Source organism: Solanum lycopersicum, chromosome 5 (assembly GCF_036512215.1).
Source record: "Solanum lycopersicum chromosome 5, SLM_r2.1".
Lineage (NCBI taxonomy): Eukaryota > Viridiplantae > Streptophyta > Magnoliopsida > Solanales > Solanaceae > Solanum > Solanum lycopersicum.
This window is the reverse complement of record NC_090804.1, coordinates 2,317,973-2,334,038: the sequence shown is the minus strand read 5'-3', so window position 1 is coordinate 2,334,038 and position 16,066 is coordinate 2,317,973. Positions and strand designations below refer to the sequence as shown.

The window sequence follows — 16,066 nt, the reverse complement described above, 5'->3', positions numbered from 1 at the left end:
TTCAATAATTTAATACTAGTGAGACATTCATGTTTGTGCCAACAGGATTTGCTGTGACCCTTCTTAATTCTACCAAAGATCTGAATGTCTATAAGGATGTGAAGAGAACCATATATCATTTAGTAACCTTTTCAGTCTACTATCTATTTGAATGTCTGTAGAGTGTGAAAGAGAGTTTCATATCATCGAGTTTTGGATAGAAACATGTCCAAACAAAGCAATATGGCTACCAAAAATTCATTCATACAACGATCACGATCAACATGTACTCACAAGGATACATTATATGAGAACTGTGTACTCAAAACCTACACCAAATAGTATACTAGATTATTGAAAAATGAACAGAAGCTTCCTTGTGGATTTTTCGGCTTCCCACATTACTTGCAAGCTCCAACCAGCATTTGGCCTAAATTACAGAAAATAAAACCAGATTCGTTCCTACGTTCAGCAACTGCGACAAGCTGATGAAGACGACTTTGTCCAGAGAATTATGGTGCCCAAGTCAAGTTCCTTGTATTATTTCCCTGATATCATATCCTTGGAGCTACACAAAAAAGAGTTCAAGAGGAAGAAATCAGACTAGCATATTCACAGAAAGCAACATGGCAACAAATACTGTTGCCATGCTTTAAATGACAATGAGGAACAGATTACCTGAAGGAAGGTAAGAAGCAAAATAACACCAGAGTTCCATAAAGCATGAATTGTGATTGGGGTTAGGAGGTTTCGCGTTTGAGCATAAGAAAAACCCAGAGCAGTCCCTGAAAGCATGTCATTTTTCAGCTCAGATTAAACATGAAGAAAAATGCACTATAAGAAAGGGTAGAATCAATTTAAGTATTTGCCTCAACGGTGCTTCAATTCCAAACTAGTAGAGGTACACTACATGAACCCTTTGTATCCATTTTTACCATGTTTGAATTCATTTCATTCCTCTAAAATTGAATAAAAGCTCAAAAACTACAGAAAGTTGTTGATCATGTCTTACAAGGTAAAATCAATTCTTACTATAACTATTTTCTCCTTCATAAATAGATCTTTTTGAGAACTTTCAGAAGTAAAACCCAATTATGTTATTCCTTTTTGTAATTTCTGCTTTTCCTCTACTTTCGTTCAGTGTCGTATACATTTAAGAAAATGGAAGCAATACCAAGAACAAACAACTGAGGAAATTGTCCAGGAGTGAGATGTGCAAGAGCAAATACAGCACCACTAATAACCGCTGCAAGCGGTGTAGGTACCCTGCAAGGAAAAATGGAAAAGCTTGAGAGACAATGAAGCATCAAGTCACATGTCGACAATAGACATGCATGTGTATATATGAATCAGCCACAAGTAATAAAGTCATAAGACAATTTTCTTCCACTGATTTTTCTTTTATTCTTTTTTATGATGTAGTTTTATAAATGGCATCAAGAAGATGCATGATAGCAAAATAGGTACAGAAGAGTTGAGTTTGTTAGCTCTATTACAATGAGCCTTATTTATGATAGAGCTAACAAAGTCCAAAAGTCTTACATGTGGTCTCGTTTATTCATTTAAATGTGCTTTTATCTGTTTAGCTCATGAATGAAATCCAAACAAGGTCAAAATGAGTTTAACGACTCAACTCCATTTTGGGTTTGACAACCTCTCTCAATTGCTTTCTAGTCGAAGGATACAGAAAGGTCAGGCTATTGGTCTTTGCTAGCCTGTTTTGTGCTTGGCATGATGATATCTTAGATGTCCACTCAAAAAGAGTTATTAGGGGCAGCCCTACTAATTCGTATTCATCTTTCATGACAGGAGCTTCTAGACAATGAGGGAATATAAAAGTAAGATAGTAGATCAACTAGTGAAAAAAGAATGTTTACATGTTTATTGTGTTTTTATGCTCACAAGAGATAATGATCCAGTGGAGTAACAACGTTATCAAATCTTGAGCAATTCAAAACTTTTTGTCCCTTCTTTTTGAAGTTCTTCAACAAAGTCCGGGAGACTCAGACACATAGAGCCAGTTCTAACAAATGGGAAGCAGTAGTATATCTAAAATCAAATTTATAAAGAAAGAATTATACCACTTAGTCAGAGAGACCATAAAAAATCCTCTAAACACAGTCTCCTCGAGAATTGGAGCAAGTACACCGGTAATGCCCAGCAGAGAAGCAGTGCTACATAAAAAAAAGAAAGGTGGTTACTCAATTGTATATCATGCATAAGTACTCAATAAGTGGCTGGAAAGCCGTCAACACAAAAGCAATTAACCTATTGATGACAGAGATAATTTACAGATGAACTTCAAACTTCCTTCGAAAATACCTGATACTTGAGGAGCCTATCAATGGGAGTAACCGAGCAAGCGCATCAGTCTGTAATAAGTTTTAAGGAATTCACGAGGGAAAAAGAAAACATCACAGGAGAGAAAAATGAAATTTAATTTGCTTCAAAGGTTATACAAAGAATGAAATTCTTAATCCGAGAGATTGGATAAACTGTTAAGTTCAACTCTAACCTCTCTTTGTGGCGGCTCACCATTGAAAGCAGACATTGCTACTCCTGTTAAAGCAATTGCACCTATTGCTCCCCCTAGACCAATTCCAGCCCACAAAAGCCATCCTCTCTGGAGATTGAAAGGTTCCTTCAGATCTGGAATACTAACAGATCATAATCAACCACACTGTAATCTTTTAGAGTAGAGGAAACTGCAATCCAGTTTTCTCACCAAACAAAGCAACAGATGAATGAATCATCCCATAACGTGGAAATGCTAATTACCATAACGATATATGTCATCAGGAAGTGGTTGAGATGACTTGGTGAGAGCATAAAGGACTATTAGCACAACTGCAGTTGTTATACTGAAAAAAGAAATACACGAAACATCAGAATCATCAAGATTCGACACAATATGGAAACAATGCTAAAATGACTGTCCATACGCTTGATCAGCGAACAAAATTTCAGCCTTCTCGTCCAAGCTCAATGCTTCTACATCAAGTCCTACATAGGGTATTGACGCTGCCTCGATTAGTCCTGTCAAAACAAAACTGCCTGAATATTAGTTAGCTTTTTCCTACCAAGACCAATACTGGTTACTAGTTACCCCATTATGCTTCCAAGTTCAAAGACAAAACATAAATTTCAACTTACAAAGATATTTTACACCAACAAAAGGAATAAAACTACCATTATCAAATAAAATGTTACAGTTCATAAATCTTCTGTCATGCTCAGTTGCAATAATACATCCCATTATAAAAAAGGTTCAATCTTTTTACATTTCACAATAAGATAATACTTCATTACTCAGACATTCAAACCTATGTTGCTCAAACTCTCCAAAAATGATGCCACACACATGTCGGATCCTTCAAAAAAAAATGCACTACTTTTGAAGGATCCAACATGCACTAATCAAACATTTTTGAAGAGTCCGAGCAACATGTTTAAAACCTTAGCCAGGTAACAAAATTACACCTTAATCCACATGCAAGTGAAGAAAGTGAAACAGTTTGCCAATTCCATGGCACATCCCAGCGTCTCAAAATTGGCCAATCAGGTCCACCTCCCTGTAGAAAAAAAAAACACAAAAAAAAAATTACTCACAGAGAAAAACCAATCTAAGAAGCTCATTCCAAAAGCATTCAAATTTATCATTTTCAATTTCAAGATTCCATAAACATAGCACAATTACTTCCACCTAATATATACATAGCATAAAAAAAGATATACCCTTAATCACAATTTGAAGTTTACTATACTTACTTTATAACCAGGACCATTTCTGGGACTAGAAAAACATATAGTAGTGAACCCTCTTGTAGAACCTTGACTAGGAGCTGAATCTTGAAATTTGAGAAATGGGGCAATAGAGATTCTATGTGATTTCTGAAGAAGGGGTTTTGATGAATAATAAAGTTTTGGTGAAAAGGGTGAAGATTGAGTGAGAGTTATACATAAATTGCCAGCCATTCTTTAAAAGTTCAAAGCTTTGAAGAGAATTTGGAGTTTTGGTGAAGATAAGGGGCTAAGGATTGTGGATATGTGGTTTTTGAGAAGTTTAGGGGGTGAAAAGAAAATTAAAGTGGAGTAGAAGTACCAATATTTAAAGAGAAAAATATACTCTCTTCGTCTTAAAAAAAAATGTCCTTAATTTGTTTTAAAAAATTTTTTAAATTTTTCATCTGACATGTTTAACACCATAAGATTAAAGGTCATTTTGATATATTTGACATAACTTTTATTTAAAACTGTAAAATTAAAAAGTCATTCCTTTTTTAATCAGAAGAAGTATATATAATCTCAAACCTTTTGATTTAGAACGGATATAACCTCGTTAAAAAGTCAAATACATATATAGTACATTTGTTATACGATGAGTGTAAATATATATTAGTGTCTCTACCTTTAAAACAGAAAATAAAATTTACGTACATCTCAAATCATATTTATTAAATTATATTTAATAATAAATATATATCATTTATTAGATAACGAAGATATATATATTATTTGTTAAACAATTAAGATATTTTTATATCAAATTCTTTTAATGAGAGAGATATTTTTTCTAAATTATAATTTAAGGGGGTGTATAATATTTTCCATAGTAATGTTCCTCTTGTGATATTTGCATGTTAATTCCCTCTTGATGTATAGTACACAGTGCAATTTGCTCGTTATGTGTGCTAGTTACACGTGTCATTCCAAAAATGAAAATTTATGAGTCTGCAATTAAAATACACAAGACACGTGTCAAATTCAATAAAAAGTAAAATAAACACATTTAATAAATTCAATTTTACGATACAATTCAGACAATTTTTTGTACAGTCTTTGTTCATTGGCTTGTTGGCTTAAAAGAGAAGTGAAATCCACATGTTCATTCAATAATAAAATAGGCACAGTTTCCACTACAACCAACACTACTTTTCTATTGGAGCGCGATCTGAATTTAATCGAAGCTTTAATATAGATTTCGGATATCAAGCGGAAAATTAAAAAGATATATTACTTTTTGTATGACAATTCATTATAATGTTTTCTTTTATTTTCTAACCAATATTCGAAATAAACATATAGGAGTTTCGATTAAATTTGGATCGCGTTGTGCAGGGCTCATTTGAAGGTGACGCTTCCAATTAGATTCTCTTTATACTCAGAAATCAAATTTAAGATCTTTAATTAAGGGTGAAGTACTTTCACCAGTACGGGATAATCTATATTAGTAATTCATCGCAATGTTCATACCTTAAAAATATCGGAAAAAGTTATAAAGATTTTATCGAAATGTATCTAGTAGTGAAGTATAACTTGTTCATTACTTAATCGTACTTCTATAAATAGCTATGACATTGACAACTACTTTTGAGGAGCTTTTGTTAAGGGTTTGAATGTTCCATATTAAGTTATCAGCTTTTTATTCAGACGATTTTGTGTTAATTAGAATTGATTAAAATTTATTAAAACTGGTGTTAAAAAGATTTAACCATATAACTTAATAGTTAAATTTTTGAGATCTTTACTTTAATTACTAGTGTTTGAATAATAATGGAAGACAGCAAAAAGGAATGAAAAAATTGAAAATGCAAATGATTACACTTGTTTCATCCATTAAAAACTACTATATTTGATACTTCATCCGTTCTTAATTATTTGTTTTTTTTATAATTGTTCTTAATTATTTGTTCATTTCGATAAATAAAAAAAGAATAAATTTTTTATCTATTATATCCTTAATTAAAAACTTATTACTTTAAAAAATATAAAAATTTTCATCTAGCTCATAATTAAAAAAAGTAAAATGATAAACTCATAATATTATTAATTATTTTCTTAATAAATATTTCAATTTAAAAATAAACAAGTAATTAGAGACAGAAATAATATCTAACGATCAATCCCAAAACGATACAAGTCTAATCTCTTGACCAACGTGACTCTACGAAAAAGACATAAACAATAATTTATTTAAATATCTCTCATAATTAATTAAATTAAATAATTTTTTTATTAGTATTGTAGCAATACAGTCGGAACATATAAATTTAATTGTACATCTTTAACTCATTCTGAAAATCAGATATATTTTCTTTCAAAATTTAACTTTTAGATAATAATTTGAACAAATAAACTTATGAAATTTTTCAATAAAAAATCTCTACATCTTAAATATTTTTAATTATTTATTGAGCCCAGCATAAACTATAAATTAAAAAAAATAAAATTAGGCTAGATCTCTGGTGTTAATAGAATATGAACATGCTGACAAAGTGACAATATAATAATGCACGATAGAGAAAAAGGCAAAAAAATATCAAGACATTTTTTCCCTTTTTCTTATTTAAGTAATGAAAAATAAATACAAATTTGTACTATATGATTACTTTATGCATATTTAGTTGGATCTTGATCCTGAAAAATTATTTTTGTATATATATTTAATTTACCTAAAATATTAATAACTGAGATAGAAACTTAATTGTCTTGTCGGTTATGGTAAGTAACATATAACTTTTTAAGATATGATTTTAATTTTATTATTATTGCTTCTTCAATTATGTCATTATTCTTATCACTTAGCTAATTTTATCCCTTACTTATTTTTATACTCAGAATTTTCATTAACCTTTTTGGCATAGCAAGTCATCAGAAAAAAAAGAGGAAATTTTCTTTTGGAGTTATTTTGTTTAATTTTCTAATGACACGTATGTTTAATTTGCAAAAAATTGTTTTAGATAAAAAATACATTATGATTATTAATTTTTTTAATCAAAAATTTGTTTTTAAAATTTTTTAATCAAAAATTGTTTTTAAAATTTTAATCATTTTTTTTAAGGGGAAAAGGCTCAAATATGTCATCAATGAAATGCTCATTTATGTCATTGGTTAAAAGTTTAGCTCATTTATACTATTATCGTTAAAAAAAGACTCATTCATGTCATTATTTTAAATGGTGATTTTGCAAAACCATTTTAACACGTGGTCAATTATAATTCGGTCACATCATCATTTTTTAATAAAAAAATTAAAAAACAAATTCAATATTTATTTAGAATTTTATTTTTTTTAATTTAAAAAATTGATGACGTGGCCAATTATAGTTTGGTTATTTAATAAAAAAATTAAAAAATTATTAATTCACTTTTTTTTTCTTTTCAGAATTATGATTTTTTAGTTTAAAAAATTGATGACTTGGCCGAATTATAATTGGTCACGTGTCAAAAATTATTTTGCTAAATCACCATTAGAAAATGATGGCATGAATGAACCTTTTCTTTAATAGTAATGACATAAATGAGTCAAACTTTTAACTGATAGTATAAATAAAAATTTTATAAAAATTCCATGACATATTTGAGTCTTTTTTTTTTTAATTGCAATAACATGATTGTGCTTATATAAAGTGATAAGACTGCATTTATGAAACATTAATTAAGTAGTAGTTCCCATGTCTTCCTCAAACGTACGCAAATTAAGGATCTCCTAAATTTTCAGCTAATTATGAGTATTTTTTATTCTATTCTTTTAATCTGTTTTTGATTTTTTATGGGATTTAAAAAATAAAATATTATTATTTTAAAATTAAATAATTATAAAAAATATTTAAGAGAAACAACGATTAGTCAAAAATAAAAAATTAAATTATAAAACCACCGTCAAAAAGCGTTAGATTCTCAAAAGAAAGGGGCAGTTAGTCTACATCGTGGTCCACACTATATCCCTGGTCCACCATTCCAAAATAGAACAAACATCCTACGGGTCCCACCCCTTTACTACCATCTAAGGCATCTGAAAAATCAATATTTCATTGATTAAACGATCTCGACCGTCAATTTCTACCGACTATTTCACTAGAAAGACGACACCTACTTGTACTTGCCATTGAAACCAAAAAAAGATTGAATGCTATTTATTCCATTTTAAAAATTATCAATGACGCCGTATACGAAGGAGTGAAGGTCGCGTATCAAGGTAAAAAGTTAGTAGAGATAGAGTGATGTCTTACCTGTGAGGTTTGGCGCTTGTTAGTGCTTGCAATCGCACACTTGTAATTCTTGTTTTTGATATGCTTAACACCATGTGTTATTCATTTTGTTTCGATTACTACTTGTACACTGCTTTTCTTATTTTCTATAAATTCGTCGTTATTTTTTTCTTCTTTCACTTGAATTTAATGCACTTGAGCAAAATGTCTTTTGACAACATCTCTACCTCAATGAAGTAGCGATAAAATTTACGTATATTCTATCATCCAGGCTCACTTAGTGGGGCTTTAATGCTATTTATTGACTATTATAATTCATTTATAATTGAGACATAAAATACACTTAAATATACTTCAATTTTGTCATTCATTCTCCGTCTCCATATATATATATATATATATATCTCCATATATATATATATATATATATATGTTTTTAAAAAATATAATTAAAAAAAGAGAAATCAGAAAAAATTGACAACGCAGATAGTAAAAAAGTATAATAAAAAAAGGAGAAATCAGAAAAAATTAGTCAATTGATTATGTTATTAAGATTTACTTATAATTTTAAGCATGAAAAGTTAATATTTTTTGTAAAAAATAAACTAAGATAAACAAATTAAAGCGGAAATGTAGGTCACATTGTTGATTTACCACCCCTAGTTTTTCACCTTTTTTGTCTCTTCAAACTAAAAATAGCTTCAACCTTAGCACCGGCAAAAGTTCATCTTCTCCTTGCTAGATTTTTACTAAAATACAATATAGGTCCCTCATTTTTCAATCAATTTGCGCGTGGGTCCCTTATACAGATCTGGGATCTTATTGGTGCACACTTTGTACCTCAAATTTTCCATTTTTATATATATTATATTTATTATTATATACTAATAATAAATGCGAAAATGATTTCTTTTATTTAGCAAACTGAAAACAACCAAACCCGAGTTTTCACTTTCTTCAAAGTACTACCATTTTTTCCCGTCTTTGTATGATAGATAGAGAGAAGGAGACGTGTGATTTTGATGTATTTGGTTAAAAAAATCGTCAAGAAACGATTTTTATGAATTAAAGTTTGGATTTTTGAAGTGGGGTTTGTGTTAAATTTGTTTCTTGATTAATTTTTTTTGGAATTTTTTAAGGACTGGACCCATAACCCATTGCTGTCTGTTGATAAAGGAAAAGAAATAAAGGGGAAAGAAGAGATTTTGGAGATCATTTAAGGAATTGTTGGAATATTTTCATGCCATTGGTATGTGATTCTTGAATCATGTGTTAGCTGTGATCTGTTTATTTAATCATTGGAACTTTGTGATTTGGATTTGATTTCTTGTTTAGTTGATTCATTTGACAGGTGGGGTTTGTTTTAAAAAAGTTTGCTTGAGCTCATTTATGTTTTAAATCTGGTCCCTTTTTTTTTTTTTAATGTGATGTTGATCATTGATTAGATTAGCTGATTTAAATGAAAGTTATATCGTTGAGCATTTATTGTGGTGTGTAATTCATGGATAAAAGGTTTCTTCTTTGGTAGTGCATTGTGTTTGTTTGATGTTTTTGTTTTATTATGTTTGGAGTAAAGATATGGTTATTTAAGTGTTTGGTTAAAGCACTAGCCTGTTTAGTGTTATGTAGACCAGAATTCTTGAACTAGTAAAAGATCTGAATTTTGATCCTTAAGAAGTTTTGAATGCTTAAAAGATCCAATTGTTGTGGGATGTCCAAGAGGACTTTTGAGTGTTTGAAAGTTATGCTGGTTTCATCACTATGCTGGATCTGCAGTTATTCAACTTCTGATCATATCCCTGGCTTGAGGAATGAGAGCTTCATCTGATCTAAGTCTGCCTTTTGGTTTTAGTTGATCTCGACTAACTTTAGGAACTTAGATAACATTTGACATGAAAGGGTTGGCATGGATCCCTTACATTATGAGAGTGACGTGAGGAGGAACTTTGAAAGTTTTGTTTGAAATAATAAGCCTATGTGTAGAAAATTTAAGATCTTGAGACCTCAATAACCATTTATCACATTCTGAATTCTGATCTAGCTACAAGCTTGTATTTTTCTTACTCTAAATTATGAAAGGCCATGTTATATGCAATTAGTGATGTCTTGGTTTCCTTGCATCTTTTTATCACTTGAGGAAAATGTGCATCTGCATTTGTACTTCCTTTTCAATCCTAACGAGGCACTGAAATTATTTCAGGGCTGCAATGGCGGGCAAAAACTCAGGGGATAATAGGACTAGGACTTCTGTATCAATATTTATAATAGCTGGTCTATGCTGCTTCTTCTATTTACTTGGAGCATGGCAAAGAAGTGGTTTTGGGAAAGGAGATAGTATAGCAGTGGCTGTCACCAAGACTGCTGGTGAGAATTGCGATGTACTACCAAATCTCAATTTTGAAACTCGTCATGCTGGCGAAGCAGGTGGTACTGATGAGTCGGAAGAAGTCGAGGAACTTAAGCCATGTGATCCTCAGTACACTGATTATACACCATGTCAAGATCAAAAGCGTGCTATGACTTTCCCAAGGGAAAATATGAACTACCGAGAAAGGCATTGTCCACCTCAAGAAGAGAAGTTACATTGCCTTATTCCAGCACCTAAGGGATATGTTACCCCATTTCCGTGGCCAAAAAGTCGGGATTATGTTCCCTATGCCAATGCTCCATATAAGAGCTTGACTGTTGAGAAAGCTATTCAGAATTGGGTTCAATATGAGGGTAATGTGTTTAGGTTCCCAGGAGGAGGGACACAATTCCCTCAAGGAGCAGATAAGTATATTGATCAGCTTGCTTCAGTCGTCCCAATCGAGAATGGGACAGTTCGGACTGCTTTGGACACTGGTTGTGGGGTATGTTTCCTGCTTCGTGAACTGTTTTCTTCTCTAAACACATGTGTCTTTGCTTACATGGGAAGTATTTGTTATTCTATTGCTGTTTTGGCTAAGAATTTCTCAAATTGTGCTAGGTTGCAAGTTGGGGTGCTTATCTTTGGAAAAGGAATGTCATAGCAATGTCATTTGCCCCAAGAGACTCACATGAAGCTCAGGTTCAGTTTGCTCTGGAAAGGGGTGTGCCTGCTGTTATTGGTGTACTAGGAACAATCAAAATGCCATATCCATCTAAAGCCTTTGATATGGCCCATTGTTCTCGTTGTCTAATCCCATGGGGAGCTGCTGGTATGTATCTCATGTTGATATCCAAAAAATGGTTAAATTTTTAAAATTAGAGAGGCATTGTACTTGTTTGTCTGTATGTTTTAGCTAATTATTTCTTTCTGATGATGGTTTTTTAATTGCATTAATTGTTCATTCGTCATGTAGATGGAATCCTCATGATGGAAGTTGACCGAGTTCTTAGACCTGGAGGCTACTGGGTGCTTTCTGGACCTCCTATCAACTGGAAGGTCAATTTTAAGGCCTGGCAACGCCCCAAGGAGGATCTTGAGGAAGAACAAAGGAAGATTGAAGAGGCTGCTAAACTTCTTTGCTGGGAGAAGATATCTGAGAAGGGAGAGACTGCTATTTGGCAGAAAAGAAAGGATAGTGCCTCATGCCGTTCTGCACAAGAAAATTCTGCAGCCAAAGTTTGTAAACCTTCTGATCCAGATAGTGTCTGGTATGTCATCATACTTAATAGTTCAATTGTATGTGTTGGAGGTTCTCATATCTTCTCTTGGGAAAATGAAAAAGGTGAATGTGCTTCATGCGTCTCTATTCCTATGAGTGGCAGCTCTATTCTACTGTGAAATAGGTTTCTTGAGGTGCTTTAGAAATAAATTAGATCATGCCACCAGTTAGAATTACTTGAACATGAGAAACTTGTTTCTTTAGATGAATAGCATGTCAAGAAGGTTCAGTATGCGAATTTGAATTGTCTAGGTGGCAGAAAACTCACTAAGTATGCAGGACAATCCATTTGCCATAATCTGATAAGGTAAATATCACATTGTTAACTTACTAAGCAAACTGCGTTATGGAAGTGGCTTAGTGCATGCTACAACTTATCTCAACTCTCCAAGCCAAGGCCCTTCCTAAAAAAAGCGAAAAGAAAAAGGATAGACTGAGGTTCTTTCATTACATTGGACATGTAACTGTCAGTTTAAAAATTTCTTTAATGATTTAAGCTGTATGTTAGAAGTAAGATTTTCCTTCATATTTAGTTACATCCTGGTTTGAACATAGAAGCAATTTAAATAACTTGTTCTGCACTTCAATCTTTTCTCCTGTTCTCTTATCAACAGTTCTGGTCATCTAATTATTCGACAGCCACTTCTGCTTATTAAGCCAGCTGAAATTGTTCATTTGATGCTTAGTTCTTGTTGAGCACAATATATTTACTACCACAGGAATGCATCAACTGATAGCTAATAGCACGATGAACAGCACTGTCCTGTTTTGATGACCATAAACAAGATAACCCTTGCTTCATTTTGTCCAAACTGGTTTCTGATAGAATTGAGTATTTTAACTGGTTTAATTTACAGCTTTTAGTTTTAGGATTTCCAGAGAATGTAAAGTAATTCACATTTTATCTATAAATGCCTTTTTTTGCTGAATGTGACAGTAGGATTGGTATTGTGTTTTGAATAATTCGATATTTTGCAGTAAGTGATACAACCCTGAAATTGGTTGTTGTATATTGAAATGCATGATTACTGTGTTTTGTTTGAGGCAGCTTCAGTGGTCTTGTTGTGTTCATATTGTATCAATATTGAAAACAAGCTCATGGCTGATCCATTATTTTTACCTTTTTGGTTCAGGTACAACAAAATGGAAATGTGCATAACACCAAACAATGGTAATGGTGGAGACGAGAGTCTAAAGCCATTCCCTGAGAGACTTTATGCTGTTCCTCCAAGAATTGCCAATGGATTAGTTTCTGGAGTGTCTGTTGAGAAATATCAAGAAGACAGCAAGAAATGGAAGAAACACGTAAGTGCTTATAAGAAGATCAACAAACTCCTGGACACTGGAAGGTACCGCAACATTATGGACATGAATGCTGGACTAGGAGGTTTTGCAGCAGCACTTCACGATCCCAAGTTTTGGGTTATGAATGTTATGCCAACAATAGCTGAGAAGAATACTTTGGGAGTTGTATTCGAACGGGGACTGATTGGTATCTATCATGACTGGTACGTACTAATAGGGTATGAATGATCTATAGTTCTGATATTGAGATGATGATGTAGTTATTGGTGTCTCCTTATAATCTATCTTTTTAGGAATTACTCTCGTTGTCTCCCTCATAATCTGACTTTTTAGGAATTCAGTCCGTGTTTACTCTTGTCATGCAATTCCAGTCTCTGTTTACTGGTGGTCCTTCTCTTTCTTCAAAATTTTCATTATAGCTTTTTACTCTTGCATTTCTTTCAGACTGATTCTGAAAAATGTTTTTCTTGAGACAAAGGGTCTATCAAAAACAGTCTTTCTACCCCACAAAGGTCTGAATACACCCCACCCTCCCCACACCCCACTTGTGGGACTCTACTGGGTATGTTGTTATTGTTGATTTAACAGACATAGGACCATATGATAGAAACTCTCCTTTCCCCTGGTTCAATGTGTTTTGTTTACATGCTGGAGCTAAGATCAAGACTTTCACCCTAGTAAATGTCTAAATTTGTTAAAAATAGATGACTATGTCATTTCGTTTTTGACGAAATTCTCTATTATGAGTCCATGAAAATGTTTCACAAATGCACCTAAGATCCATATATACAAAAGTAATTTTCTCATTTGTTTCTATCAAAACGTACTCATGCTTTATTAAAATAGCAAAAAGGATGTCAAGAAAATGCAGTATGCTGTTTGAGAAAATAGCGTGTATCAAATTTATCTTTTTTTTTGTTCACAAGGAAGATACTAGTGTTATGTTTTACTTTATTTCTATTTATTCTCTTCCTTATGTAAGAGAAAGCTATCCTCTGATCATATAGTTATCTTCTGATTCAGGTGTGAAGCATTTTCTACATACCCAAGGACATATGATCTCATTCATGCTAATGGCCTTTTCAGTTTATATAAGGACAAGTAAGTTTTTATCTTCGCTATTTATTTATATTGCTAATTTACTTAGTATGTTCTTCATTTAGATAAAGAGCTTAATAGCACGGTGGTATTGCAGCTCCTTTATTGAAGGTCCTATTGTTGGCCGTGCCTAGTTGCTAATTAAGTAAAAAGGTCTAAATAATTGTGATATGATAAGAGCAAAGGTAGCTTAAGTAAATATACACTGATAGTAGATGATCATACACTTAAAATTTTAGGATAGTAACCTTCTCAGTATATGGTATAATGACTGATATTTGAAGTACCGACAGAAGTTTGCGTGTGTTGTGGCTAAATCCACCATCATTTCTCCTTTTTGCTGCTGTGACTTAATATGCTGTTATTCGTAACTGCACTGTTCTTGTTGAAATAGAAATGCCAGCTCGTCACTCTGGCAACTCATATCTCCCCCGTCTACTGATCCCCAGCCAGGAAAAGAAAAAAATACCCAGTTAAAGGGTGCTACAGGAAGAAAAATAATTGGTATCATTGACTAAATTAGCATTTTCTAATTTTATAGGTGTGACTTTCAAGACATTCTCTTAGAGATGGACCGTATTTTGCGTCCAGAAGGAGCTGTCATTCTAAGAGACAATGTAGATGTACTGATCAAGGTGAAGAAGATAATAGGAGGCATGAGGTGGAACTTCAAATTGATGGATCATGAGGACGGTCCCCTTGTTCCCGAAAAAATACTGGTTGCTGTCAAACAATATTGGACTCTGGGTGATACCAACTCCACATCCTCACAATGAGATGCCACCGAAGATGTTGTCTGACCATATGAACTCGTATGGATCAGGAAGACCAACATCTTATGAATACAAAATCCATGGTTATGCAAGACGTTTCACCCCTAGGAATTTTGATCGAGCAGGGTCCCTTGACAGGTGACTCCACGGCACATCTTTAGTCTTGATGGATCCATAAATTATACCAGATGATTTAGCGTTTATAACTGTCTTCATTTTCTTCTCTGTTCCATGTCTCGTTAGATAATGACTCTAAAAACTGAGCTACATGGGATTATTATGAAGCTTTTTGAAAGTCCTTTATAAACATTTCTTCCCTCGATATATAGACTCTGTAATGTGTTGTTTAATTAAAGTGGAAATTTGATCTAGTTGATTTCTGATATGATATCTTGATTCAGTAATTGTTTTTTCTTCAATAGAATGAGAAAAGAGCAAAAAATACAAAATGGAAGTGCACAGGACACTGATCTGATCACAAAAATCATAGACATTACTCTGCACTTCTTCTATATTTGAGGTTATTGTACCTCAAGTTACACTTGACTAGCCAGCGGTGGAGCTACAGTTTTAGCATCGAGTTAGACAGAACTCGTAAACTGCATTTTCTAGAATTCAGAACACATAAACTCAATATTTTAGTTCGGACTCTCTGGCCTTGAATGACAAGTGATAAGAGTTGTCAGTAGGGCTACTAGGATTGGTCAATGATTTGAGACAAATTTTGTTACCATCTGAAACTTAGATCTAAATTCAGAGTATTAGCCATCTGCACCTAAAAACTAAGTCAAATAAGGCATAAAACAAGTTCCAATGGTACATACGTTTTTGAGTTCGATAAATCTGTGAGGTCAAAACGGACAATATATATCATTGGCGTTAGATTATGACATCTGGTTAAGTGTGAAGGGATCTCATCCATCCTACGCCGTCCTTGGTGGTGGTGGGACTATGCCCCCCACCTTACATGTTGGTAATTGAGTAGTAAAATTTTGTGTTGTATGCATCAAGTAGTATTTGCCGACAAGGAGCATGTATACATGAATGATCTAGACATTATTGGATACCGAATGAGTTAAAAATTTATTATCTGTTCATACTCAGATTTGATTGTAAATGTTGTTAGATATTGTGAATCTTGTGTGGCCAGCAGTCTTTATGGGCCAAAATTCACATAACTCCATAAAATTGACTTGTTCTTATTTGTTATATAATTTATGATAGCTAAACCATAAGCTAATGTGGGGTAACTGCATTGATATGATTTCTGTTTTTGATTGATTTCTATACTC

General features: G+C 32.8%; 2 protein-coding genes across 3 annotated transcripts; one reads left to right on the top strand and one right to left on the bottom strand.

The window, feature by feature from the left end:
* Positions 1-223: 223 nt before the first annotated feature.
* Positions 224-4,054, bottom strand: LOC101265823 (uncharacterized). Its single transcript, XM_004238749.5, has 10 exons — positions 3,748-4,054; positions 3,460-3,551; positions 2,922-3,029; positions 2,758-2,840; positions 2,495-2,628; positions 2,302-2,351; positions 2,061-2,153; positions 1,154-1,245; positions 658-764; positions 224-547 (listed from the first exon to the last, which is right to left on the bottom strand). The coding sequence occupies exons 1-10, from the start codon at positions 3,952-3,954 to the stop codon at positions 506-508; spliced, it is 1,008 nt and encodes a 335-aa protein (XP_004238797.1). The 5' UTR covers positions 3,955-4,054; the 3' UTR covers positions 224-505.
* Positions 4,055-8,841: 4,787 nt separating this feature from the next.
* LOC101265541 (probable methyltransferase PMT2) lies at positions 8,842-15,145 on the top strand. 2 transcript variants are annotated; one of them, XM_004238748.5, is made up of 7 exons: positions 8,842-9,218; positions 10,170-10,821; positions 10,938-11,148; positions 11,293-11,587; positions 12,732-13,106; positions 13,927-14,004; positions 14,543-15,145. In XM_004238748.5, the coding sequence occupies exons 2-7, from the start codon at positions 10,177-10,179 to the stop codon at positions 14,775-14,777; spliced, it is 1,839 nt and encodes a 612-aa protein (XP_004238796.1). In that variant the 5' UTR covers positions 8,842-9,218; positions 10,170-10,176; the 3' UTR covers positions 14,778-15,145. The 2 variants fall into 2 exon arrangements, with proteins under 2 accessions (XP_004238796.1, XP_010320682.1); XM_010322380.4 differs by having other exon boundaries at positions 8,856-9,320.
* The last annotated feature ends 921 nt before the right edge of the window (positions 15,146-16,066 follow it).